This window comes from Agelaius tricolor, unplaced genomic scaffold (assembly GCF_023055355.1).
Source record: "Agelaius tricolor isolate 1412-34295 unplaced genomic scaffold, bAgeTri1.0.p SCAF_20, whole genome shotgun sequence".
Lineage (NCBI taxonomy): Eukaryota > Metazoa > Chordata > Aves > Passeriformes > Icteridae > Agelaius > Agelaius tricolor.
The window spans coordinates 9842714-9868810 of record NW_027269280.1 but is presented as its reverse complement, the minus strand read 5'-3'; the positions used below and the strand labels follow the sequence as shown (position 1 = coordinate 9868810).

General features: G+C 44.5%; 1 protein-coding gene across 4 annotated transcripts in view; it reads left to right on the top strand.

Annotated features, from left to right (window-relative positions):
* Nucleotides 1-26097, top strand: part of TAOK3 (TAO kinase 3) — a 79013-nt gene that overhangs the window by 30579 nt on the left and 22337 nt on the right. For 2 of the 4 annotated variants that reach the window (XM_071445471.1, XM_071445473.1), the window contains 12 exons: nucleotides 2964-3053; nucleotides 4214-4424; nucleotides 6983-7054; nucleotides 7913-8014; nucleotides 8278-8323; nucleotides 8914-9010; nucleotides 10999-11112; nucleotides 12958-13049; nucleotides 14954-15047; nucleotides 16405-16486; nucleotides 19329-19508; nucleotides 22222-22428. In XM_071445471.1, coding sequence (XP_071301572.1) covers nucleotides 4305-4424; nucleotides 6983-7054; nucleotides 7913-8014; nucleotides 8278-8323; nucleotides 8914-9010; nucleotides 10999-11112; nucleotides 12958-13049; nucleotides 14954-15047; nucleotides 16405-16486; nucleotides 19329-19508; nucleotides 22222-22428 — 1206 coding nt within the window. In that variant the 5' untranslated portion in view covers nucleotides 2964-3053; nucleotides 4214-4304. The remainder of the gene's footprint in view (nucleotides 1-2963; nucleotides 3054-4213; nucleotides 4425-6982; nucleotides 7055-7912; nucleotides 8015-8277; nucleotides 8324-8913; nucleotides 9011-10998; nucleotides 11113-12957; nucleotides 13050-14953; nucleotides 15048-16404; nucleotides 16487-19328; nucleotides 19509-22221; nucleotides 22429-26097) is intronic. The other 2 variants (XM_071445472.1, XM_071445475.1) reach the window with 2 other exon arrangements.

Genomic DNA, 26097 nt, shown 5'->3' with positions numbered 1-26097 from the left:
CTCCAAAAAGCTTTTCTGAAATAATGGGCTGTTCATCTAAGCTTGTGGTCTTCATGTGAGGGAATCAGCCCAGGATGAAGGGTTTGTGTCTGGCCTGGCCAGCCAGCCATATGTACCAATTAAAGGGAAGGGGAAGAGCTCCAGCTTCTGAAAAACAACACAAAACCTGCCCAAATCAGACCAACAAAACCGTGGCAGTTTGTGGGTGGGGTCTGCAGGGGAGCTTGAGCTCCTTCCTTACTTCAAGCTCAAAAGGTTTCGTACTCAGTTATCAGCTGAATTTATCTCAGAATTTCCTTCTTTACGTTGTGTTCTAGGTTTTGGAGAGACTGAAGTGATGAAATGGGGCTCTGTGCTTGCTATTCTTGGGAAAATAATTCTGGTGTGAATTTATTCCCCTCAAAATAGGCATCTAAAAATGGGTGCATGAGCCATGTCATGTTGCTCCTCCTCTGAGTGGAATCTGCTGCTGGTCCACCCTGTTTCCTGTAGTTTGTTTTTCTGCATGGAGTGGAAAACTTTGTCCTTGTTTTGGGAAGTACCCTGGTGTAGTTAGGAACTAAAATTAATTTTGTGAGTTTCTGGGCTCATTTGAAACAGCCCTATGGTGCTGTGAGATGCAATTCAAACTGGTTTTTCACAAGCCACACACTCTGAGTTCTCAAGTTTATCTCATTGACTGACATAATTTTAGATCCATGGATTATTTGGAAATGTCAGTTTAGCTCCTCTTGAAGATGCTTCCAGTTGTGTTTTGTTCTTATATTCAGGTCAAAGTGGTTTTTTGTTGGTGTTAATACAGCACCTGGAAGTTTTAAGTGGTAGGAGAGAACCTTTGTGTAGCAAAAGTAGTTAATTAATGGTTTTTGAATGGGAGGGTTGCTTAGCATTGAGGGAACTTTGCTGTCTGAACAGAGTCCTGATCTCTCAAACCCCCAAAATCTAGAGTCACTTGTCACTCCCCTAAGTCACAGCCAGTGTGATTAATGATCTTTCCTTTTGAGGTCTTCAGGACACGCAGAGTCTCAAATGCTGCTTTACAAGGATGAAAAGCAGAAATCAGGCTTCTAATAGAACTTGTTTCTTGGTGTATTAATTCAGCACTTTGGTAATGAAAAGGACCTGCTCAAATTTGCCATACCTTGACCTTGAGTGTTTTTTTTTCTCAACTCTTAGACTGCTCTGCCTTGATTTAAACCATTTCTCTTTCAGTCTCCATATCTAGAGGAGAGTTGTGTTGTTAAGATTTGTGACCTTGCCAGCCAAATGAAGAGCTGTGATGTGTATCTGTGGTGTTTTACACTGGCCAGGACCCAAACTGTGGCTCTGGTGCTGTGGTGCTGTCTGCAGAGGGCTCTCAGGCTTTGTGGGATGCTGTGGATCACTATGTGATCATGTTCAATCAGCACAACTCAGGTTGCTCTTGATTCGCTTTCCATCCTAAGTTTTTTGATTTTCATTACTGGGCAATAATAGCCCTGCTGAGCAGATTTACCAGGAAGATTTACTTGCCTCACTACTCGTGTCTGCCCTAATTGGAAAATGACATTATTACTTAGGGCTTAACTCTAAGTGTTGACCTTTAGCCTCCCATTTTAAATACCTTGAATACTGGAGCTGCACAGCCTTTCTTAATGGCAGAGAGGTTCATTTGACTGGAGATGGATAAACTGTTTTCTCCATCAGTTTGTTTTTATTTTTTTAAAGCCAGATGGATTTTTCTGTTGGCTGAAGAATGCCAGACCTGAAATACTGCATTCTTTGCCCTGTCTGCAGGGCTGTAGTAAATATAGCACCTTTGGGTGAGGCCAATCAGCTGAAAATGAATAAGCATTTCATTCATCTGGCTTTTGTTTATATTTGAGATTTTTTTTTAAAGCAAAACAGTGCAGAACCTTTTTTTGGTGCTCTTCAAATAGCCTTTTAACAGCTTGATACTATTGGCCTGTGGTGAGATAAAGTAACAAAAATAACATTTTTGGTAATGTTAGCTATTAACAGAAAGATTTCTGCTCGTTTATTTTTTCCCTAATAAAGGAGAGCATGAGTTAGTGTGTCATTAAATCAGGTGCCTATTAATTCAGATTTTGGCAATGTAACTATTGCACTATGCTTAACTTGGAAGCATTTCTGCTGTGCATGTAGCTGCAGGATAACATTTTCCATGAGCTCAGGCTATTCCCAGCTCTGCCTGTGTCCCAGTCCCCTGAGGGGCCAGCAGTGGCTCTTTGGGGGTGTCCCCACACCCATGGGAGCGGGTGGCTGCAGTGGGGACATCCCTCACTGTGACCTGATTGCAGCTGGTGTGGCTCACTGGCTGCTGCTCCTTTTCCATCTTTTCATTGCTCATCCTCTCCCTGCTGGAATTCAGCAGTGTTTGATTTCCTGATTTCCAGGGCTTTCCCTGGAACCTTCTGTGTCATCAGGCAGAGCTCAGAGAGTCAAGTGATGGACACAGCCTTGTCAGCTTGTGACAGAATCATGGCATGCTTTGGGTTGGAAGGGACCTTAAAGCCCATCCAGTGCCACCCCCTGCCATGGCCAGGGACACCTTCTTCTGTCCCAGGGTGCTCCAAGCTCTGTCCAGCCTGGCCTTGGACACTGCCAGGGACAGGGAATTTTTCTGAGCTTTGTCCTTTTTATAGATTATCTAAAGAGCAGGGTCTGAGAGGGAACTTCCTGTGCCCTGGCAAGCTTAAGAGCCTTTATAAAAACCAAAGAACTTGGCATTTAACCTCTTTGCCTGGTTTTCTGTCCTCCAGTGCTGTATAGTCCAAGGGCTTTGGAGCACAAGAAGTGCTTATCCTCACCTAAACACACCCCATTAGCATTCTCAGCCAGTTCTCCTTGTGCTTCCCCTGTGGTCACTGGCCTTCACTGGATGCGGTGGTTTCGTGTGTTAGAATAAGGTGTAAAACTTCAGAATGATGTTTCTAAATCCAGTTCCTTGTTTTTCTTTGCAGAGTAGGAGATTCTGGAGGGCTGGGAGCACAGGACAATGCTGCTGGGAGGAATGTGAGCCACGGAGCATGGTTGGTGCCACAGCTATCCAGGTGGGCTCCTCTCACTGCCCCTCTCCTCCTTGCTCCAGCACTGACCCTCAGCCAGGCCGAAATTCTGCTTTCATCCAGATGGCACTTGAACTCCAAAACCTTCTAAAGCCTTTTCTATGTGTGTTTTAATTTGAAATTCATCTGATTGTTACATTTCAGCTGCTATCCCATTAAATGCTGCCCTGGTTTGTATCATGGTATAGCTGAAGGTCCTGTGTGTGTTTGCAGGAGTTTGTTGAGCACAGACAAAATGTGGCCTCAGTAAAGGAGGGGCTGAACCACAGGTGTGAAAGTACCTCCAGACTGATGGAAGCTGCTCCAAGTGACTCAGCTGCAGCTCCTCTGCTGCATTTTCTGTCAAAAGCAGATGAGTAAAGGCCCCCATCAGTGCTTTTCATATGAGTATTTAATGAGTCAATGCAGATTTTTCAAGATGTTTTCTTTAGAAATTGAAAACTTCCTTATATTAGGATGTTTCTTCCTTTTTTTTTTCCCTCCCACACAAATAAAATTTTGGGGATGAATACTGAAAGTCTTCATTTAGATGCAGCTCAGTTCTGTGCTAAGGAAGAATTTAGGGAGGCAAAGATGTGCCCTGTGGATGGAGTTTAGGATTCTTCAAAAGCAATTCCATGTGCTGGAAGCAATCACAATCCAGCAGGGCTGGCTGTCATGCAGCTCTGAGTAAATAAATGAGAAATAACAATTACATGGCTGCAAAGTGTTGCTGTGGAATAGCAGCTGACTTTTCCACCAGCACCAGCTGGCAACTGGGAGTAGAGAAACAAAGCAAACAGCCCAGGAAAGTAGGAGGAACAACAGAGAGAATCTAAAAACTGACACACTGGGAGCCTGGTGTGAAGGATAACAAACTCCTGTCACACAGGATGTTTTGCATAGCAACAGGACTCTTGAATTCAAGTGGACTTCAGTGTCACTGCAGCACTTGCTTCCTGTGTGAGATAAAGAGCTGTTGTATCCTGAATGCATTTTAATCTCTCTATCTAAATAGGACTAATAATTAAAAAGAATTAGCTGGGAGGAGGAAGCAATGGTGAAGGCTATTGCTGCTGGAAGTGTTTCCTCTGGTGCTGCTGTCAGAGAAGTGTGAACACAGCCACGTGCAGGGGAAGCAGATTCAAGATGAACTCTCCCAGCAGGTGCTGAGAGCTGTCTGCAAAGGGCTTTGTCGATGAGGGAAGGAATTGGCTGGGACTGGAGAGCACAGAGCAGTTCCTGACACGCTTCACCATGCGCAAAGGGGTGCCAAAGGACCCAGAGATTGCTGACCTCTTCTACAAAGATGATCCTGAGGAAATCTTCGTGGGTTTGCATGAAATTGGACATGGAAGCTTTGGAGCAGTTTACTTTGTAAGTAGAGTTGGTTCTTTTTTTTGGAGAACAGAATAATTTCAAGTGATGTTTTGGAGGCTTTTGAGCATTTGTAGAAGGAGATGTTCCTTGAGTTTTTAGTGCTCTGTGTGCATTGCTTTTGTGATAACACATCTCAAAAAGAAGTGTTTCTAAACCATTCCTGAGCTCTTGAATGTTTCAGCTGTATTTATATTGTATTTACAGGGATCCCTGTGGCAGGGAAGAATGATGAATCTGACTCCATGTTCTCAGAAGGCTAATTTATTACTTTTGATACTATATTATATTAAAGAATACTATACTATACTAAAGAATACAGAAAGGATACTTACAGAAGGCTAAAAAGATAATAATGAAAACTCCTGACTCTTTCCAGAGTCTCAACACAGCTTGGCCCTGATTGGCCAAAGAGTGAAAACAACTCACAGCAGAATCCAATGAAACAATCACCTGTGGGTGAACAATCTCCAAACACATTCCACATGTGAGCACAACACAGGAGAAACAAATGAGATAAAAACTGTTTTCCTTGTCTCTGGGGTTTCTCAGCTTCCCAGGTGAAAGATCCTGGGCAAAGGGATTTTTTCAGAGAATGTGAATATCACATATTTATAGCAGCAGTTCACTATAGTCCTAATAGTGCACCCAACTATCCAGGTGAAGTATATGGTGGTTTTATGCTAAAAGTTGAATTTAAACAGCTGAAAATTAATTTGCCAAACTGGAATTTCAAGATACTTGGAAATCTCTACAATTTCCTTTATGGCAAAAGCTAAGAGAGAGTCCTCAGAGGAATGGGAATTCAAACAGGAAGGATGTATGGCATTCATTGATACAGGCAAGAGAATTTAATCTGGAAATGAGAAAAATGGTGCTTTTACAGTTGGTATCAAACAAAGCCAAATCCCAAATGCTGGAATTGAAAATAATTATAATCCAGTTGGCATTAGTGAGACTGAAGTAGAATCAATATTGAAAAAAATCAGTTAAAGCCAAATTAAAGCTGCTTGGAACCATGGTCAGCCACTCAGGAGGATCAGGTTCACTGGAGCTGGGTTTCTGAGTATCAGACAGTAAAGTATTAAGATAAGATCTCTGACAAATCTAGCTATTATTATAAGCTAATATAAGCTATTTTAAGCATTCCAGTTTGGAGTTGTGTGAAGTGATGGAGGTGTTGGTGGAACTGGTTTGAGGAGAGGAACCTTAAATTTTATGTCATATAAGTATTTCATGTGTATTTAGAGGGATAACAATAGAATTTCTCAAGGTATCATCTCAAACAGGCCTCAGCACATGGCTGTTCCCCAGGTGTGCTCACACAGGCCTGGAATTGTCTCAGCCAGGAGCATCCCAAGCTCTTGGAGCAGCCAGAACTTCCCCCAGCTCTGGGAAGGTGGCAGTGTGTCCTGCAGTGACAAATCAGCTGGAAGGACAGACACCATGGGCAGCTGGAGCTGCTTGGAATGGATGAGACAGGCAGAGAGAAAGCAGAAATACATCTGAGTAAAACACCCTTGATCTCCTCTCTGCTGAAGCAGGGTGGCAAGTGCTGGGGAAGGGCTTGGCCTTATCCCAGAGTTATTCATTTTCAGCTTTCTCTGCCTCATTTGAGCTGTGAGGGGCCTGTGTCACCTCCCTTCAGTAATTCCTGTGCCCCACTGCTTCACTCAACACAGTTTTTCTTTGAAGTCCCCACATGCCTCAAAAAATGTCATTAGTTAATACATTACTTGAAAGGAGGATTTACCACATTTAGCTCCTATTATAGTTTAAGCTTTTAACTGTCACTAATTTTTTTTTTTTTTTTTTGTCTCAAAAATGGTTGGAGGTACAGAGATTTCAGCAGCTGTTTTAAGACCAAAAGCTTGATGTTTTTTACCCTTAACAAGCAGAAATGAGGGCAGTGCCAGTCCAGGCAAGGAGAGATCTTTCCAAACCTGAGTTTTTAGCCTCTAATTACCATCCCTGCATCATCCAAGCAGAAAAGTAGAATTTTGATGGCTGCATAATCTTCATTGCAAAACTAAGGTCTAGTGCAGTGAAAGGAAAGCTTTTAAATTTAGATAAATTCCAGGTTGAATCATCTTCTTGAAGCTGGAAATTGAAATAACTATTTAAGAATGTCGGTGTTGTATCGAGTTTTTGGATGAAATCATGGAGATTTTGATACACCTCTTTATTTGTTTCTTTGGCAGACATTTTGCCTGAGGTTCACCTAAACTGCTTCTACTGTAATTCCAGTAAAACTGTGTTTTGAGGGTTCTCAGTAGGTGCAATATTGGGCCTTTTACTTATCAATAGAGAAGTAGCACAAATTCTGAGGAAGGAGCAGTGGATATGAACAGGTAAAATCAGGGGAAAGTCTCCTAACAGTTGTGTGGTAAATCATATCCTGAGGAAGATGTCTCTGATATGCAGGAGCTTGCAAGGATATAGGAGAAAAAAAACCTTTATTTGCCACAGGCACAGCTCTCTCCGTGGAGAGGGGGGAAAATGACATTTTTTTCAATCTATTTGTTGCTTTTTTCAATGTTTCTCTTTCCCTACTCCAGGCTACGAATTCCCACACTAATGAGGTGGTGGCAGTCAAGAAGATGTCCTACAGTGGAAAGCAAACAAATGAGGTGAGGGGAATAAAGGCAGCTGTGCATTCAGGAGCTGTGGCAATGTGGCAATGGGAGCAGTGGAATGAGCTGCAGCTCTGGTTTGACCCCAGCAGGACAGCTTTTAATGCTCCCTTCCATGGGAATCGTGGAGGTTTGCAGAGAGAAAATGAGTTCATGCACATTTTGACAAATAGTTCAGTGGAAGGAAGTGAGTGGGGATTCAGAATGCCTGGATGGGGCTTGTTTCACAAATAATTCTATGAAGAGCACACTGGCCACTGGAGCACATCTCTCTGAAGTTCTTGAGAATCTGTCAAATTGCAAAGAGCTGCTAACCTCAGTCTCATTTCAGTTGTTGTGTGTTTATGGTTCCTCTTATTTTTGTGTGGAACTTGGAGCCACTGATCCTTTGGACTGGTGTGTGGATGTGCAGGGTGTGTTTGTTTGCTAAGAGCAAACAGGGGTGGTTTAAACTCATTTTTCCTTGCTTTTTCTCCCAAATGTCAGTGGTTCTGTGCCGTGTTAGAGAAGGTGAGCAGCTCACTGCTACTCTCTGTAATTTCTTACTAACTTTGAGGGCACTGAACACCTCAATTTGCAAAGCAGCAGCATTTAAGTGAAATGTATTGCAGTTAAAATGAGGAAGAAAATTATTTTGGCAGTCCTCAAGCTGTTAAATATATCTTGGGGGGGTATCCCAGTGCAGGAGGGGCCCAGACAACTGATTTACAGCTGTGCTTTTGCAACACTGACTTTCCATCTTCATATTGTAAAATCATTTTATGGTCGTTCTTCAGACTGTGTGTGGTGCATGAAAGGATGTAGAGGATTAAGAAGAGAAATGTATTTATACTTTTTGCTTTGTTGTTTCATTAGAAATGGCAGGATATCATCAAAGAAGTTAAGTTTCTGCAGCAGCTGAAGCACCCCAACACCATAGAGTACAAGGGCTGTTACCTGAAGGAGCACACAGCATGGGTGAGTGAGGGGCACGTGGAGCAGATGGACCCTGCAGCACTCAAACCCTCAGCACAGGCTCTGAAATAGCTTTGAACAGTACTAAAAGTCAAATTTTGCATCTTCTGATGGAAAGCTAACAAAACCTACTACTTTGGGCTTTTTTTGCCTTAATCAGGGTGTTAAAGCCACCATGTGATTTAAATTTGGAATGTAAAGATGTTTCTTAATTTCAAAATGCTTCCAGAGATACTTGAAGGCATGATGATCTCCTTTTTTTGCAGTTGGTTATGGAGTACTGTTTAGGATCAGCTTCTGATTTGTTAGAAGGTAAGTTTGATATATTTTGGATTTTCTTTTTGCCAGTGCTCCCCACCTGAGTTTGATGGGAGTGGAGTGGAGTTTTGCAGATGCTCCATTCTCTAGGAACAATTTTAGGCTGTCCCAGTGCTACAGATACTTGGCAAGCACATTTTAATTCTGTCAAATGAAAGTATAAAAGGGTACAGTTATGTTCCTGTAATCTGTGCCTCTTTAGGCTGCTTGTTTTTGGAATATCCATAATAAAATCCTGCCGAGATCACCTTTGTCCTTGCCTTGCAGTGTTCAGGAATAATTACAGATGGGTTTTAGAACAGGAGGTTGATGTGACCTCACTGGAACAGCACCTGCAAAGAAAGAGGGGAATCTAAGTCAAAATAGGGAATCAAAGCCAAAGTTTATAAAAATTAGTGTTCCTTGGGGGCCAAGATCACAGGATCACAGTTTGTGTTCTTCCCTCACAGGGAAGAATTCCTCCCTAATTTCTCTTTGTAGCAGATTGGTGGCATTCCTTTCTTTAAAACACACTTTCTCAGGAAAATATCCCATTTATTTTCTTCTGTTTTGTTGTAGTTTCTTGATTTTTTTTCCCCCTGTAGTTCACAAGAAGCCACTCCAGGAAGTGGAGATTGCTGCCATCACCCACGGTGCCTTGCAGGGGCTGGCCTACCTGCACTCCCACTGTAGGATCCACAGGTGAGGCTGGAGCTGCTGCCCTTCCATCTCCTGCTCCCTGGAGTCTCAAAGCTGCTTAGAAACTTATTCTACCAACCCTGGAAAAAGTTATTCTACCAACATTTTCTCTGCCTTGTGGTGGCAATTGTTCTGTGCAGACCCTGCTAACAAAGGCTACCCAGGAATGTTGCACTGAACACTAATAGGAGACTATCACCCTAAATGTGCCAAATAAATTGGAATTCACTGAGCTAGACTATTTCTAAGACTAGATAATTTTTCATATTTACACGTGAATAAGTAAAACTGTATTGGTTTTGCACAGCCTGGTTTTTGGTAGCAGGGAGGTCACAGAGATGTGATGGAATCACAATTAGGTAATTGAAGTGTAAGTCGAGGATAAAACTACCTGAGGAGAATTCCAAGCACTTTTCCATGGAAGGTGGCAGAGCCCTGGAACAGCTGCCCAGGGAGAGTGTGGATTTTCCCTCTCTGGGGACATTCCAAACCCACCTGGCCACGTTCCTGTGTCACTGCTCAAGGGGAGTTCCACTGGGTGATCTCCAGCTAAGCCCAGCTACGCTGTGCTTCTGTGACCTGGATTTCATCCAAAGGGTACAGAGGCTATTCCAGCTTTTCCCTGCTGAGCTGGGGAGCTCAATCTGCTCACCCAGAAATGAGCAGCAGCGACACATCCCTGCTTCTGTGGCTGCTGCGACAGAAGGGGACAGGCGGGAGGGCGAGCCCTGCCTGGGCGGGGAGCAGCGCCGTGCTGCTGCCACAGCCCCACCGAGAGCTTCCTCTGCCTGTGGGAACGGCGAGGCCGAGGGAGAACGGGGAGAATTTTGGGGTCGGGGACCCCATTTTGGGGTTGGGGATGCGATTCTGGGGTCGGGGACCCCATTTTGGGCTTGGGTCCCGCGGGTCCGGCCCCGCACGGGGACCTGGCGCATGGGCGCCACCTGGTGGCGAGGGGGCGGCACTGCAGCCCCCGCGCGGCTGATCGCGCGTGGCGCCGGGGCTGGGAAAAGAGGGAATTCTTGGGGTTTTGTTATTTAATGGCCGTTAAAATTATTGTTAAATTATTCTTAAATTATTAAATTATCATTATTATTAAAGTATCAAATTATTATAACGTTATTATTAAATTATTTAATTGAATTTCTATAATAATTAAATAATTATTTAATTCAAAGCTGGCAGATATGTTGTTGATACCTGATGTGGCTGTTGAGCCATGGTATAGAATCCCAGCATGGTTTGGTTTGGAAGGGACTTTAAAGTTCTTCCAGTGCCACCCCATCCATGGCAGGGACACCTTCCACTGTCCCTGGTGGCTCCAAGCCCTGTCCAGGACACTTCCAGGGATCCAGGAGCAGCCACAGCTTCTCTGGGCACCCTGTGCCAGGGTCTCATCACCCTTATAGGGAAGGATTCCTTCATAATTGCTCATCTAACCCTGCTCTCTGTCAATAGGAAGCCATTCCTTGTGTCCTGTCCCTCCATCCCTTGTAAACAGGGAATAAATCCCTCTCCATCTTTCTTGTAGGCTCCCTTCAGGTGCTGAAAGGCCACAATTAGGTCACCCTGAAGCCTTCTTTTTTCCAGGCTGAACAATTCCAGTTCTTTCAGCCTTTCCTTGTGGGAGAGGTGCTCCATCCCTTTGGCTGTTTTACAGGGAAGGTGACAGTGATGGGGACAGCTTGTGTTGTCTCTCTTGTACTTATGAGGTGTTCATTCTTTCACACACAAAACTTCAGCACTTGTCCTGCAGCAGGAGTGTTGGGATGTAGCACCTGTGGGTGAAATATTCCATATATTACTTTTGAAGCAGTGCTGCCCAGGGAATGGGGGAGCAGAGGCTACTCTGGGCTTGCTGCTGAAACACTCTCAGTGAATTCCTCTCTGTGTCTCTGTCCCAGCATTACAAATTGCAGACAAAGGCATCTCACCAAAGTTTGCATCATGCTGAATTACTTCTTTTTCCTCTTTTTTTTTCTCTCTTAAAGGGATATTAAAGCTGGAAATATTCTTCTAACAGAACCAGGTCAAGTGAAACTTGCTGATTTTGGGTCTGCATCTATAGTGTCTCCTGCCAACTCTTTTGTGGGAACGCCTTACTGGTGAGTGAAGCCTGCAGTGCTTTAGTCCTTTATAGAACTGCTCCCTTCCCTTTCCAGAGCTTCACAATTCAATAACAATTCCTGGGTAAAATCTTCATTGGCCAAGCACTTTACCTGACATCCCTCTGTCCAGATCTTCAGGAAGTCTGTCCTTGCTCAGGGTCCATAAGGAGAGGTTTGGGCTGTGCAGTGCTTGGAAATGGCTCCACTCTTGCAGTGCTATTGGCTTAAAAATACCTCACACTTGCCCCAGGTGATGGGACTGAGGCATTCATGGAGAGAGGGGATTAAAAATACCTCACACTTGCCCCAGGTGATGGGACTGAGGCATTCATGGAGAAAGGGGATTAAAAATACCTCACACTTGCCCCAGGTGATGGGACTGAGGCATTCATGGAGAGAGGGGATTAAAAATACCTCACACTTGCCCCAGGTGATGGGACTGAGGCATTCATGGAGAGAGGGGATTAAAAATACTTCACACTTGCCCCAGGTGATGGGACTGAGGCATTCATGGAGAGAGGGGATCCTGTTAGTCTGACTGGAAGTCACACAGCTACTTCAGTCCTGTTCTGAAGGAATTGCTGAAGGGTCACCCGAGTTCCTTGGCATTCCCAGCACTGAGGACCAGCACAGCTCCATGCTCCACTGATTTTGTGGCAGAGGCCCCAGGCAGTGCTGGGAGGTCACCATGGCCCAGCCTTGGAATGAGGCCGTTTGGCAGGAAGCCCTTTTTTGGAAGAACACAATTTAAGAGGCTGAATTTTTGCAGGTTGGGCCTGCTGCTTCTCTGTCCCCATTTCATCCCTTTATCCTGGACCACCACTGCTGCCAGTTTCCCTGTTCCATTCATGGCTGCACCCACAGGCTGCATTGGTCTGCTGGAAATGCTCCTGGTGTGCCAAGGGCCAGCCTGGGGGAGGGTGCAGGGGGTGCCTCTAAGGCTCTCCCAGCCCTTGCTGTCAACCTGCAGCTATAATGCCTTTGGAAATAGGGGGGTCTCCCATGTGCCAGTGTACTCTGCTAACAGGAAGATGATTGGGTTGACCCTTTTTTCCTCCCTCCCTTTTCCCCTTTTTTCCTCCCTCCCTTTTCCCCTTTTTTCCTCCCTCCCTTTTCCCTTTCTTTTCTCCCCTCTTTCCTCTTTTGCTTTTTTCCCCATTCATCTTTTCTTCTCCTCTTCCCCCTTTTTTCCTCCCCTCCTTTCCTGTTCTTTTCTCCCTTCTTTCCCCTTCCACTTTTCCCCCCTTCCTTTTTTTTCTTCCCCCTTTTCCCCCTTCTTTCCTCTCTCCCTTTTCTCTTTACTTTCTCCCCCTTTCCCCCTTCTTTTCTCTCCCCCCTTTCCCCCTTCTTTTCTCTCCCCCCTTTCCCCCTTCTTTTCTCTCCCCCCTTTCCCCCTTCTTTTCTCTCCCCCCTTTCCCCCTTCTTTTCTCTCCCCCTTTCCCCCTTCTTTTCTCTCCCCCTTTCCCCCTTCTTTTTTCTCCCCCTTTCCCCCTTCTTTTTTCTCCCCCTTTCCCCCTTCTTTTTTCTCCCCCTTTCCCCCTTCTTTTTCCCCTTTCCCTCTTTCTTTCTCCCCCCTTTCCTGTTCTTTTCTCCCCTCTTTCCTCTTTCACTTTTCCCCCCCATTCCTCTTTTTTCTCTCCCCCTTTCCTCTTTTGCTTCTCCCCCCTCCTCTAACAAGTTTCTGCTGTGGTCAGTGCCTGTTCCATTCCAGCACACTCTTCCTCACCTCCCTGCTGTCTCTCCTGGCCTGTGCCTCTGCTCAAGGGGCTGGAGCCACCTCAGGTGATGTCCCTGGAGTGTCCCTGTGTGTCCCTGACTCAGCCTTTGCTCTGTGCTTGGCAGGATGGCACCAGAGGTGATCCTGGCGATGGACGAGGGGCAGTACGATGGCAAGGTGGATGTTTGGTCTCTGGGGATCACATGCATCGAGTTAGGTGAGTGAACACACAGCTGAGGGGGGTGATTAACTCTGGGGAACAGCTGAGATGGGTAATTAACTCTGCAGTGTGTTAGGAACTCCTGCAAAAAGGGAAAATCCTTACTCCTCATCAGTTCTCCCCTTTAAAATGACTTGGAGCACCGTACAGTTGAGTTCAATCTTTTTCTGCTGGCAAATCACTGATGCACTGTGCTTTCATGTTAGTCTGGTGTGCTCAGTTATTCCCTGGAGAGCCAGAGCATTTTGCTCTTGAGTGAGAGGAAGCCATGGTTTGTCATCTGTGTTTTCCAAGCTGCACTCTGAGAAAGTTGTCCCAGCTGTTGTGCCAAGGGAACTGGTGTCCTAAGGATTGTGTGTCAGAAGGGACCTGCATTTAATTTGCAATTCTTCTTACTTCCCTGCTCTCTGAAACAAAAGTCTTCAGCCTCAGCTGAAAAGTTTGTGCCATGAATCATCGTGGACAGGTTCTTTATGGGAAGAGAAGAAAAGGGTTTGCACTTCAGAGGGCAAATGATGCACATCCACAGAGCCTGGAGCAGAGGTGGATGTGATGGCAGGTACACAGAGCAGGCTCTAAGTGTGTGTTTCAAGTTTGAATATTGACACTGCATGTGCTGAGTAGATTATTTTCAAAAATCAGTCTTGATATGGATTCTATTTAACAGCAGCACACCAATAACTTATTGTGTGGGTGAGTTCACTGACAATGTCATTGGTGAATGTTTAATCAGCAGAAATGTGTGAGATAACAAAGAGGGGGATGTGCAGAAGTGCTGTCTCCAGAATTGAGATGGTGTAGATAACCAGTAACTAACATGGCTGTATTTCATGTGCCAGCATGCTGACACAGTCTGTATTTTGACATAAAGAATGCCAGAATTGGGAGTTTTAGGCTTCTGTTGTTGTGCATGACCAATGATTTTTGTTTGTGTGGAGTTCAGGTGTGTCACAGCCTCCCAAGGAGTAAATCACAGCAGCAGGAGAGACTCTGCAACCCTCTGTAGGCACAGTCTTGGTACCAGCATTTCTGTGGAGCTTTTGACTCAGGAACCCTTAAGATTGATTTGCTTTCCTTAAAAATACCCTTTTGAGAAGCATGGAACTTTTTTAAACTTCAAACTTTGAATGGTTCCCTGTGTGTACACGAGCTCAGGCAGCAGAGGGGGGAGATCTAAGCAGCACTTGGCTTTCTTTGAATGCTGATGTCTTAATTCCTGGTGTAGCTGAAGTGGGTAGTGATTAAGGAAAAGCAGATGTGGCAAAGGCTCTGGCCTGAAAGAATTGAGAAACCCTGGCACCACTGACCCTGGGGAGAACCAGCCTCCCCCAGAACTGAGAGTTCTGCCCTCCTGAGAGGTCAGGGGCTGCTGGCCAGGGCCCTCTGGGTGCAAGGACTGGGAAGGATTTCAGTGAGAGGGAGTTCATGGCACGTCAGGCAGGTGAATTGGGTAACCTGCCCCCTTTGCAGTGACAAATGAGGCAGGCAGCCACTTTTTCCTGTAATCCACATGTTCCAGCAGTGCATCCAACATCTGTGGGGACTGACACAGCATGTCCTGGCCCTGAACTGTGCCTGAGATGAGTTTTACTCAGTTTCAGCTGGTTTTGCCACAGCAGATCAGGTGTGAGATGTTGCAGTTAAAGTAAAATTTACTGCAAACTCTTCCTTATAATTTGTATCCTGCTCTCTTTGGATTTTGTCATCTCTTTCCAAGTGAACAGCAGCTTTCCTTGAGTGGGTGTCCTGGTCTAACTTGGAATATTAAAATAATTGGCCTAAGTGTGATGAGAACAGCACTGGGTATTGATTTAGCAGTGATACCCTGCTCATACTTCCACACATTTCTCCTTTCTTTCCAGACAGCTTTATCACACCTTTCTGTTCTTTTCTCTTTCCAGCTGAAAGGAAGCCTCCACTTTTCAACATGAATGCAATGAGTGCCTTATATCACATAGCCCAGAACGATTCCCCTAGGTTACAATCAAATGAATGGTAAGAGAACCATTAACAGCTGATTTTTGTTGTTTATTTCCCTGAAAATGCCCTGTGACACTGCACAGTTCAGGCCTGACAATGAACTTGTTGGCTGCAGTGCAGTGATTTGTGTATGCTAGCTCAATTCTGACCTTCTGTCACTCTGGCTGTTCTACAATCTGGAAGTGTGGAGGTGTTAATCCTGAGGTGTAGCTGCTGTAGGAATTAAAATACTCTCAGATGTGTTAAACCAGCCATGGCTGAGCATCAGCAAAGTTTCCAGCTCCCAAAGATCTCTTGGCAGAAGAGTTGTTAGCATTGCTGTGCAGCTGAAACGTGGAGAAAGGGAGGAAAATGTGGAGGTAATTGGATATTTTTGTCAGTGGAGGACTCCAGAAGCCCTGAGAGCTGTGTGGCCAGTGAATGCTCCCTGTGCTCCAGGCTTGTTCCAGAATCTGAGCTTGGATACAAGAACACTTGGTTATTCTGTGGGAGCAAAGCTTGCCCTGTTTCCTGTACCCAGGATTGCAATGTTGCTGTTGGATGATGCTTGGCAGAATCTGCACAAGGCTTGAAACAAAAGCTCCTGCTGAGGTGTGGAGTTCCCTCATTTCTCTGCTGGCCATTTGAGCAGCAAAACTATTTAATTGCTGATCATTGTATCAAGACCACTCCAGTTTCCTTCTTTCATCCTCTCTGTTTTGCCCATTTTTCAGGGTTCCAGGGGTTTGCTCTGCTGCCTGCAATGTGGTCCCCACGTTCTGTGCAGGATTTGCAGTGCAGAGCAGAGGCAGCTGTGGATAAACACAGCAGCACATCAGTGTTCTGGACTGCAAGCCCTTGTTTACAGTGCCCTGTTTGCTCTCTTGGAGTCACCAAGGTGCCTTTTGTGCTCCTTTTGAGTCCAGTGGCACCAGAAAAATCAGTTTCCTTCTTTCCAGCTGGGATAAAACCTCAAATAAAGCCTCAAGTGTTGAACTGAGCATTGAGGCAGGGTTCCCTGTGTAACCTCCCAGAGATCAGTGAGTGCATTTCTGGAGTTCCCAATAATTCCACTGTCCTTTGTTTTTAAGCAGTTGAAGTAAAGTCAGAAATAGTGACTGGTACATGTACTTCTTATTTGGTTTTCAGTTTGTGCTTGGGGATAGTTGTGTGTCCATGTTGTTTCAACAGCCTTTAATTGGGAAAGAATTGATGAGATCAACTTGGAATTTGGAAAAACCCAGTTACTTTCTCTGCCTTAGAATCTCAGAACAAATCAGTCAACTTCCTTTTGCTTCTCACTGATAAGTTTGAATATATTCCAGATCCTGAGCTTCTTTTTTTAATTTATATTTTTTAAATTTTATTTTATTTTCTTTTTTGATTTTTGCAGGTCAGACTCCTTTAGGGGATTTGTTGATTACTGCTTACAGAAAATACCTCAGGAAAGGCCATCATCAACAGATTTGTTACGGGTAATTTATCAAATCTTTTCCAGAAATCTGGGGGGAAATCTGTTTGTCTACCAAAATAATTATAAAGATGGTGAACAAGTATTTGCCCTTACAAAAATCCACTCTTTGATTTTTTTGGTTTTCTTTTTCCCTCCATTCATGCATCACACTTAGCAGTTAAAAATAGCTTTGAGGGGATAGGCCAAGGCTGACTTCCTCCCCTAATCAAACCACCAGACCCAAAAGTTGTTTAAATCCTTTTAATGGTTTCTATACTGAACCCAATTAATTAAACTCATTTTAGAAATAACTGGATCACTTTGGAAGGAGTTTTTACAGGTCCCTGATTGCTGAGAGCCTGTAGGAGGGGGACCTGGAGTGATGTGTGCAGAGTTTGCCAAGGGTTTGTCAGTGAATCATGAATCAGTTCCAGTTTCAGTCATTTGGGTTCAGTTTACCTGGGAAGTAGAGGAACTGTTTACAGCTCCAAGGGCTTTGCTTTTGGGAAATTCAGGAGCAGCCTTCCATTAGAAGGTAGGGGGATGTGAAATCCTGTCCAGCCCCTTTTCCATCAGGCTTTTCTTTTAAGTATTGTCTCTCTATAAAGTTGATTATTAGCCCTGCTCTCCCTCTGGCTGCCAATGACCTCTCCAGGTAAATGATGAAGGAGCTGTTTGTGCTCCCTTTGGCACCTGGTGTATTTTTTTATTTCCTGTTGTACATCTGTGCTGTGGTAAATAATCAATGTTTTGTTCCCTGATTCTGCTTGTAGCACCCTGACCAGCTAATAGGTTTATGTTGTGAGTTTTGGAATGATTCATTCCTGGGGATTGGCAGCCTTGCTGCTCTCTAGGAACAGGCTGAGTTCATTGAAGGATGTCATTTCAGGAATACCTTAGATTGGAGTCTCTACAAACAATTAGAGCTGAGATCCGAGTGTGAAATCCTGTCTATTCCATATTTTATATTTATATTTTATTTATATTTATGTCTCCCCTATGCTTTTCACATGGTGACATTTTAATATTTGAGTGCACACATAGAATGGATTTAGGTTCAGGATCATGGTTCCAAATGCTTTGCTGCTTTCTAAAAATGATCTACAATGAGATAAAAATGGGTTCCTTTTTTCCCTCATCATAAATAAGCTGCAGATTGTTACTGTTCACAGAGAAATAAATGGTGGTTATCTGCATTGAGGAGCAGAAATGATTCATTTTGTTTCTGTGTGAAATGATGTTAAGAACTTTTAGCTCTGATTCAAAAATAAACACCATCACTACAAGCAAAATTGGGTACTGAAATGACTGGCTGTCCCCAGTAGCAAAACTCAAATGCACAGCAGTTTGAATTCAATTAAAAACGAGAAATCAGCTTGTGGCATGATGCTTTCCTTGTTTATTTACAAATCATTAAAAGATGATTAGCTCATCCTTTCAGCCCTTTTGTTGAAGGCTCCTGTTTTAGGGTGGCTGGGGCTCCATGTGCTGCTCACTCCAGCTCCAGGGATGAGTTCCCACTCCTGAGTGAGCCCACAGCAGAGCTGGGAGGCTGAGCAGGCAGAGCTGCCCCTCCTGAGAATTTCCTTGCAGGTGGGTCCAGCTGTTGAGGCTCCAACAAAAGCCCCTTGTGGATTTGCAATGTGCAGCAGAGAAACACTCATTTTCACCCATTTTTTTTTTCCATTGCCAGTTTTTCTGTTTTTGCCATTTTTCTGTTTTTTCTACAAGCATGCAGAGGATGTTTGTGCCCTAAAGCCATCCCTCTTGGGAGCTGCTAAGCAGCACACCCAGCTGTAGGGATCCCATAAAAGCATTGGCAAGTGTTCACTCAGGTTGTCTCCTTTAGCCAAGGTTAAATGGGAAAGCTGGAGACTTTTATATCCACTGCCAGCTGTACAGTTCAGGAGAATGTGTCTGATAAATCAGAGAAGAGGCTTTAATCATGTTCCTAAATACCTTTAAGGAATTTATTAAGTCTGCACTTAAAACCTGTGCAGGAGTTGTCAAGAGCCTGATTTGATTTCAGCTCTGGCTACAAAAGTTTTAGGTATAGATAAACTATGTGGTCTCCTTGCTGGTTTTGTGTGTGAATTGGAATAATGGATACAGGATAAATCTTTGCAGGTTGAATCTTGTTTCTTCTGGATGCATTTTGTTCATTCCTGTGCCTCCAAGTTTTGAAGTGTCACCTTGTGTGTTTTGAGTGAACCCACTCAGGAAGGCACAAATCATCTGTGCAACCTGGAGAGTTCAGAAAACCTGACCCTAGCAGGAGCTCAGTGTGTGTGGAGCCTTTCAGAAAGGCTATTACCAGTTACTGAATATGAACAGATAAATTGCAAGAATGGGAAGTGTCACTTCAGAGGTCTGAGAAGTCCCCCACTGTCCCAGTTGAACCCCAGAGTCTGCAGTGAGGTGTTCTGCAGTCCCCCCTGTCCCAGGTGAATCCCAGGGGTGACCCCAGTGAGATTTCTGTCTCCTTTAACAAGTCCCCCCATGGTCCCAGTTGAACCCCAGAGTCTGCAGTGAGATTTCTGTCTCCTTTAACAAGTCCCCCCACTGTCCTAGTTGAACCCCAGAGCTCACCCCAGTGAGATTTCTGTCTCCTTTAACAAGTCCCCACTGTCCCAGTTGAACCCCAGAGCTCACCCCAGTGAGATTTCTGTCTCCTTTAACAAGTCCCCCCATGGTCCCAGTTGAACCCCAGAGTCTGCAGTGAGATTTCTGTCTCCTTTAACGAGACCCCACTGTCCCAGTTGAACCCCAGAGCTCACCCCAGTGAGATTTCTGTCTCCTTTAACAAGTCCCCACTGTCCCAGTTGAACCCCAGAGTGACCCCAGTTCTGCCTCCTTTTCCCTAGCACGATTTTGTCCGCCGGGAGAGGCCACCCAGGGTGCTCCTAGACCTGATCCAGAGGACCAAGGATGCAGTGAGGGAGCTGGACAACCTGCAGTACCGGAAAATGAAGAAAATCCTCTTCCAGGAGACCCGGAATGGCCCCCTGAACGAGTCCCAGGAGGAGGAGGAGGTACTGGGAATGGTTTGTCACCCCATTCACACTGTTACCGGTCATTCCAGGGCCAGGGAGGTGTTCCTGTCCTTAGGGTGGCAGAACAAGCACAGCCTAGGTGAGGAATGTTGTTGGAATCTCATCTGGATCAGCAGAGAGGATAATGAGTGAAAGTCCTTGCTCAGTGTTAAAGCTGCCAATTACTGTACATGTGGAACTTTGGATTTTTTCCAGTGCTGCCCATTCTTCTGGAAGCTGTAGGGAAGAAACTCATTCTGAGGGAGGTTCTCTGTGAGAAGTGGCTCCCAGCCTGTGTGGAGGAGGGTCTTTGACAGCCCAAGCTTTTCTTTCTCATCTGTACAGTCAAAACAACTCCATTAATGTTAATATTTTTTCAATTACCATAACTTTACTGTAAAGTAATTGGCCTCTCATGAGCTGAAAAGCAAATCACTGAATTAGTAGGACTTATTTTTTTAAAATTCTTTAATGTTAAGGAAGAAAAAGTTTAAAGACCTAAAATGCAGCTTCAGTTTAAATCTTGTAATAAACAAGCCACTTAATCAGTGTATGATAATTGACCCTAACTGTGGCTGAGAGAAGGAAACCAGTCATTTTTCAATTGATGAGCTTAGATGGAAATTAATGTCACTTGGTGCAGGCACCATGCATAAATAAATCCATGACTGCTTCTCAATGAAAAACACTGACAGACAAATTGATGTCTGTGTTCCTTTGCCCCAGTGGAGTGAGGCAGTAACACACAGTGAGGTGCCCAAGCTCAGAGGATCCTCAGGAGCTTGGGTTTGGGGTTTGTGGTTGTCAAATGCTCCTTGAAAGCTAAACTGGTTGAAGAAATGGGCATGTGGGTCTCAGGTGGAGCTGCAGGAGGAGGGTGAAGATGTCCCCAAGGAGCAAGAACAGCAACTGCTGTGATTGAAGGTCCCCTCCAGCTTCCAGACCTGGGGCATAGCTGGAGACTGGGGAATTGTCAGATTTGTGCACTGAAACCTCCCAGTTTCTCTGCCCACAAGTGCCAAGCTGTGGGCAGAGTGCCAGGGAATGATTTCCCATTGGCTGTTGAGCACTTGCAGCTCAGCAGGAAACACTGGTGGTGTTTGGCTCCAAGGTGTGTCTCTGCTCCTCCTGTCCCACTCCTGAAGAGAGCAAGGAGAAGAGCTGTCCCTGCAGGGAGGGCAGGGATGCAGCTGCCAGACACTCTGCATGTGCACAGCATGCTCTGCACTGAGCCCTGAGCCCTGGCCCAGCACAGGAGGTGTCACTGCTCATGTGTGTGTGTGTGTCACTAACTGGGCAGGGAGAGCAGATCCAGCACGTGCTGCAGTTCCTGCTGAGCTGGGGACACAACCTGCCCCACTGGAAATGCCACCAGGCACTTCCTTCTTCTACCTTGGGCTTTCTAAGGTGGAAGATGAGCCTTAAAAATATTTAACATGCAAAATGTTACTAATGCTTTCCTCAGAACCCTCCCAAGAAGGTGAAAGTTGAAGTCAGGTTGCATATGCAATCTCATCTCTGTCCTTCCTGCATAAACATTCATTAATGACACAGCCTCAGATCCTTCATTATGTGATTTCTTCTGCAACTCTACATAAGCATCCTGAAAATATTTTCATTCCCCTGTGTTCTCTGTAAAATAGTATTATTCTGGATTTTAAGTGCTCTCACACAGGCTCTGAATGATCTGCTGATTGCTTAAAAAATAATCACACAATCAAAGGCAAATCTGTCAAGTCTCAATTTTATCTTCCTGTCGGTCTCCAACAAAATGAGTTCCCTGTTAATTGATTTGTAATGGAATTCTCCCCAAGCTCCCTTCAGAGGCCAGGGCAAACTGGATGCAGCAGCAGGCTGCTCATTTTAGTGAGTCAAGGCTGCTTCACCCCAGGAGCTGAAGGATGTTCAGAGTTCTGTCCTCACTGGGAGCTCCTTACGAGCCTCTTTGTTGCCACTAGTTCATTACAAAGGACTCCATAAATTCTCTCAATCAGTCTAGATTAAGTGCATACTCTGGCATTACTGTGCTTCTGTGGGTATGGAAGAAGAAAAAAGGCTGCTAACTCCTGCTATTTGGCTGTAAAATCAAAAATACCTCTTACATGAGGAATCTTTGTTTATGTATATCCAAGTTTTTACCCCTATAATAATGCAGGCTCATCTGAGTCAGCTGCTAGGATTCTTCACTCACCTTTGCCTTGGCGGTAAACACAAGGTTCAAGAAGTTTTTAGCTTGATAAAATGGAATTGCTGACTGCTTGGGACATGGAGGTTAAAACCTCTACACCATGTAAAATATATAAAATAATAAATAGATTCATTGTCTTATATATTTCCTGATTCAGGAAATGTGTTATAGCAGATCCTGACTTGAAGCATTGTTTTAATTCAAACTTGGAGAATTTCTCTTAATTATGAGGCTCCTTGAGTATTCCTGGATGTCTCCTATCAAGCCAAGAGCCATGCCCAGACTTAAGGATATGTGGAAAAAAAACTGGCTTGAAACCTGTTGTGATCAGATTGCAGGGGAAAGGCAGGAGCTGCCTGCCTGATATGGAGCATTCCAGAACCCAAATAGCCCTTTGAGATGTGCAGTTGGCAAAATAATGCCCAAAGCCCCTTGAAGCCTGCAGAGTCACCTTTAAAACAAACTCTGGGCATTGCAGACACGTGCTGGGCAGGTGATCTCCTGCAGGATCTGTAACTGATGCCCCTTGTTTTATAGGACAGTGAGCATGGATCAAACCTGAGTAGGAAGATGGACAGTCTGGGCAGCAACCATTCCATCCCCAGCATGTCTGTGAGCACAGGCAGCCAGAGCAGCAGTGTGAGCAGCATGCAGGAGGTCCTGGATGAGAGCAGCCCTGAGCTGGTCATGATGCATAGTGACGAGAGCACCATTAATTCCACCTCCTCCGTTGTTCACAAGAAGGTACGTGTGCCCTGCTGCTCTGTGCTGAGAGCAGGAGCTGCTGCTGGCCTTGCCAGAGTCAACTTCTGTGGGGTTTTTCTCTTTAAAAGCATCTCAAGAACCTCTGCCCATGAAAAGAGGTTGCTACTCAAGGAGCTGTCAGTGCCTAGGCAGGGTCACCCAGGCTCCCCGCATGCCCAGCCCTGCATGTGCACCTCTTCCAATGCTTGGGACATCCTTGGGAATGCTGTGCTCTGTGTTGGTCCTGGCAGCCAAGCTAACCCTCTGCCAGGCACAGTGTGTGATTCAAACCTGCCTGCACTTGGATTTCCATTGTGAGGAGTGGAAGTGTGCAGAGCTTTGGACCCTTCCCACGAGCTACGTTCGGAGTCGAGTCCCACTCGATGCTTTCCTGCTGCTTTGCTGCATGCTGTGATCTGATGCCTTTCCTTTTCCTAGGGCTGGATCTCGAGCTGAGGCTGTCTAGCTGTAAGCCAGCATCTCATCTCCACTGTTTGTATGACTAAAATAGTTTTGGCTTGGCCTTGGCAGTGTCATTTGCTAGTGGGCAGCAAAATGTAGGTTGGTTGTGTTGGTTTCATTTGCAAGGAACTTCAAAGTGTACATGTGCTTTTTGCCAGAGGAGCTAAAACATTGCAGCAGCATGAAAAGTATGAATTTCTTGTTTGTAAGGTTACAGTAAGGCTTGGTTGTAACTAACTAAATATTTGTAAGCAGTTTTTCCTCCTGAAGTGCAGGGTTTGTGATGTTGAGTATTAAGAACTATTGAAACATTTTGTCTTCAACAAAACATGGTCTTACATATTTAAAGATACTGGCAGAGAAGTTGCAAAGGTTTTAGGGGTTTGCTTCTTTCCTAAAGACACTTGACAGCATCTTTAGGGAAGATTGTTTATTCAGAAAGGTGAAATTAAGGTGTTAGTACCAAATGCCAGCCCATGGAACTCTCCTGAATGAAGAGCAGCACCACTGAAGGATATTCTGGGTGGTTATGATTGAAGCTCTCTCTTTGTGTAGGCTTTCAAAACGGGTGTTAACTTTTAATTTCATGTTGTTAAATTGCCATATTTACTTGTGCATTAAAATGGAAGTTTGAGGGACTGATTTACACAGAATTCATAGGTTACAATCACTGCTCAGAGTTGTTATATTTGATAAAAACAAAACATGAGCTGCTCCCACCAGACACAAATGGTATTTGTGAAAGGAGTGGAGTTCCTGCTTGTTTTAAGACTAATATTGTGTTTTATAATGGTTGTGTGACACTTATAAAGTACAAATACAGCATTTCTGATGCTGTAAATTCAGTCCTCCTAGACTTGTGTGTAGGATGCACAAACAGAACACCACATGGAAGTTTTTACCTGGTTTGAAAAAACCCAGGGTGTCTTGCACACTTGTAACTGAAGTATTATAAAAGAAATCCCCTCTAGATCACTGAACACAGGTGTTTTAGGGTAATTTTGGGAGCAGAAAGCCCAGGTCTGCACTGATGGTCTTCACAAAACAGTTAATGATTGTCTAGGACTGCTGATCCTTGGAGTAGATTCCTTCTCCATTGGAAAATGTTCCCTTCTGCTGTATGTAATTCATAAAGCAGATTTGGACTCTGCATAGCAGGACATACTCCAGTCTGCAAATATATTGTTTTAATTTAGTACACTATTTTTTAATTCTTTGTTACTTTGGGGAATGCAATTTTAAATGGAAAACTGCTTCATATGTGTATTAATACATGTGAAGAGACTAAAATTGCAGATTGACATTTCAGGGGGGTTTATATTCACATACATCCCCCTGTGTTTTCAAGGTAAAGTGCCTTGTTCTGCCAAGTTTGTCTTTGTGCTTTAATTGCATTTCTGGAAACTGGGATGAAGCTGAGTTTTGGGTATTGCTCTGGAGCCCCTCACAAACACAATGGGAAGAGCCTGGGGTTCAAGTTTAATTTAAGCTCTTGTTTTGCATTTAATCAGCCTTTAAAGGCTAAAAAGAAAATACTGCTGAGCATGAGCAGCATTTTGTGGGTACAAGGTCACATATGAGATGGTTTTGACATGGGTGAAGTCAAAAGTGTTGTATAAAATTGTGTTATTCCACAACTGTGCTAATGAACAACCTCCAGATTGTGGAAGGGGTCCAAGAAGGCAAAATGGTTTGGGGTGTTGATATTTTCTATGGCTCAGAGCTCTAAAAAGTCAGAGCCCCTCTGGTGTTTGGGGCCACAGCCCCAGAATGGCAGGTGCAGGTAAAAGTAGGCGGGAGGAGTCTGTGGTGTGTGAGATGCAGTTCTCAGTGCTCTCCTGGTGTGGAGAGCCAGGCTGGGCTGGCCTGCAGGAAACCAGGAGCTCCTATCAGATAATTCTGTATGATATTTGAGAATGATTTTGACCTGGCAATGTCCCAGCCAAATCCCCCCCTTTGTTTGGATCATCCCTGAGTGCTGCTTGGCTGGGAGCAGCCTCAGGCACCTGAGGAGCACCCCTGGCATCTGTCCTGTGACCCACCCTGAGGCAGAGGCTTAGGGAAGAGGCTGATGGAGTAAAAGCACTTGTAAACAACTCATTCTCTTTCTTTTTTTTAACAGCTGCTAGTTGGCTGTAACTTCCAAAAATGTTTTGTGGTCACAGGGTAAGTGAAATGACCTGTTCTGATCTGGTTAATTGTCACTGGCTATGCTAGTTGATGGCAGCCAAGGTGCTTTGGGGTTTGCTGCACTTGGGATGAATCCTCTGTGGGAAAAAAACCCTCCCACAGCACAGCAGAGGTCCATGGTTTTAAACTTGTACTCAAAACAAAAGTGACTCCCACCTGTTAGGCTGGAAGAAAAATCTCCAAAATATTGAAAATAATAACAAGCCATAATTAAATGTGGAGCTTTTTGTGTTATTTAGTTTATAGCTGTGTCCTGAAGTCCTGGGAGGAAAAAAATGTCAATCAGTGGTAATCAGTGAGCTACTGAGGCAGGGAGCCCATCCTTGGGATCAAACCCTGCTCCCTCAGGAGGACACCTTAATCACCAGCATATTCTTTTCAGGAAATTCAGATCTCTGGCTTGGATGAGGAAGTTTTCCTTGCCCTTGTGCAGGTTGGTGAGCTCCTCCATGTGCATCTGAGTATGTCCAGTGTAAGAACTCTCTTCTGAATACATTAACTCACTCTGCTACTCCATGCAAGGGGCATCTTGCCTATGGATACCCATTGTCACATCCATCTCCCTTCAGGAGTTTTCAGCTGCACAGGTTGGGAGCTGAAGAGTAAGTGATGGCTCTGATACAAACCCAATTGTACCTGAGAGCCCCAAAAAATGACAAAATGGGGCAGGGAGTAAAACTTCAAGTACACTGTGCTTCAAAGACACATAACCCAGATTTTAAAATCAGATAAATATCAGTTAATTCATCTTAAAAATGAGGATAAAGATTTTTGGCTCCCAGAGTAAGACAATAAAGTGAGTGTAGGCATCAGCTGGTGCATCAGAGATGTTTTGTCACCTGTTTTGTTCAGCACTGTGGGCACAGGTGGCTTCCCAGAAATATTATTTCATTGTCCTCAATGAATTTATTGTTATTTTATTTCTGCAAAACTATAATAATAAGATGTTGTAATCTTTTAATCTAAACAAAAAGCCAGTACAATATTGGTTTTTTTCAACTGCAGTACTCAGCTGTT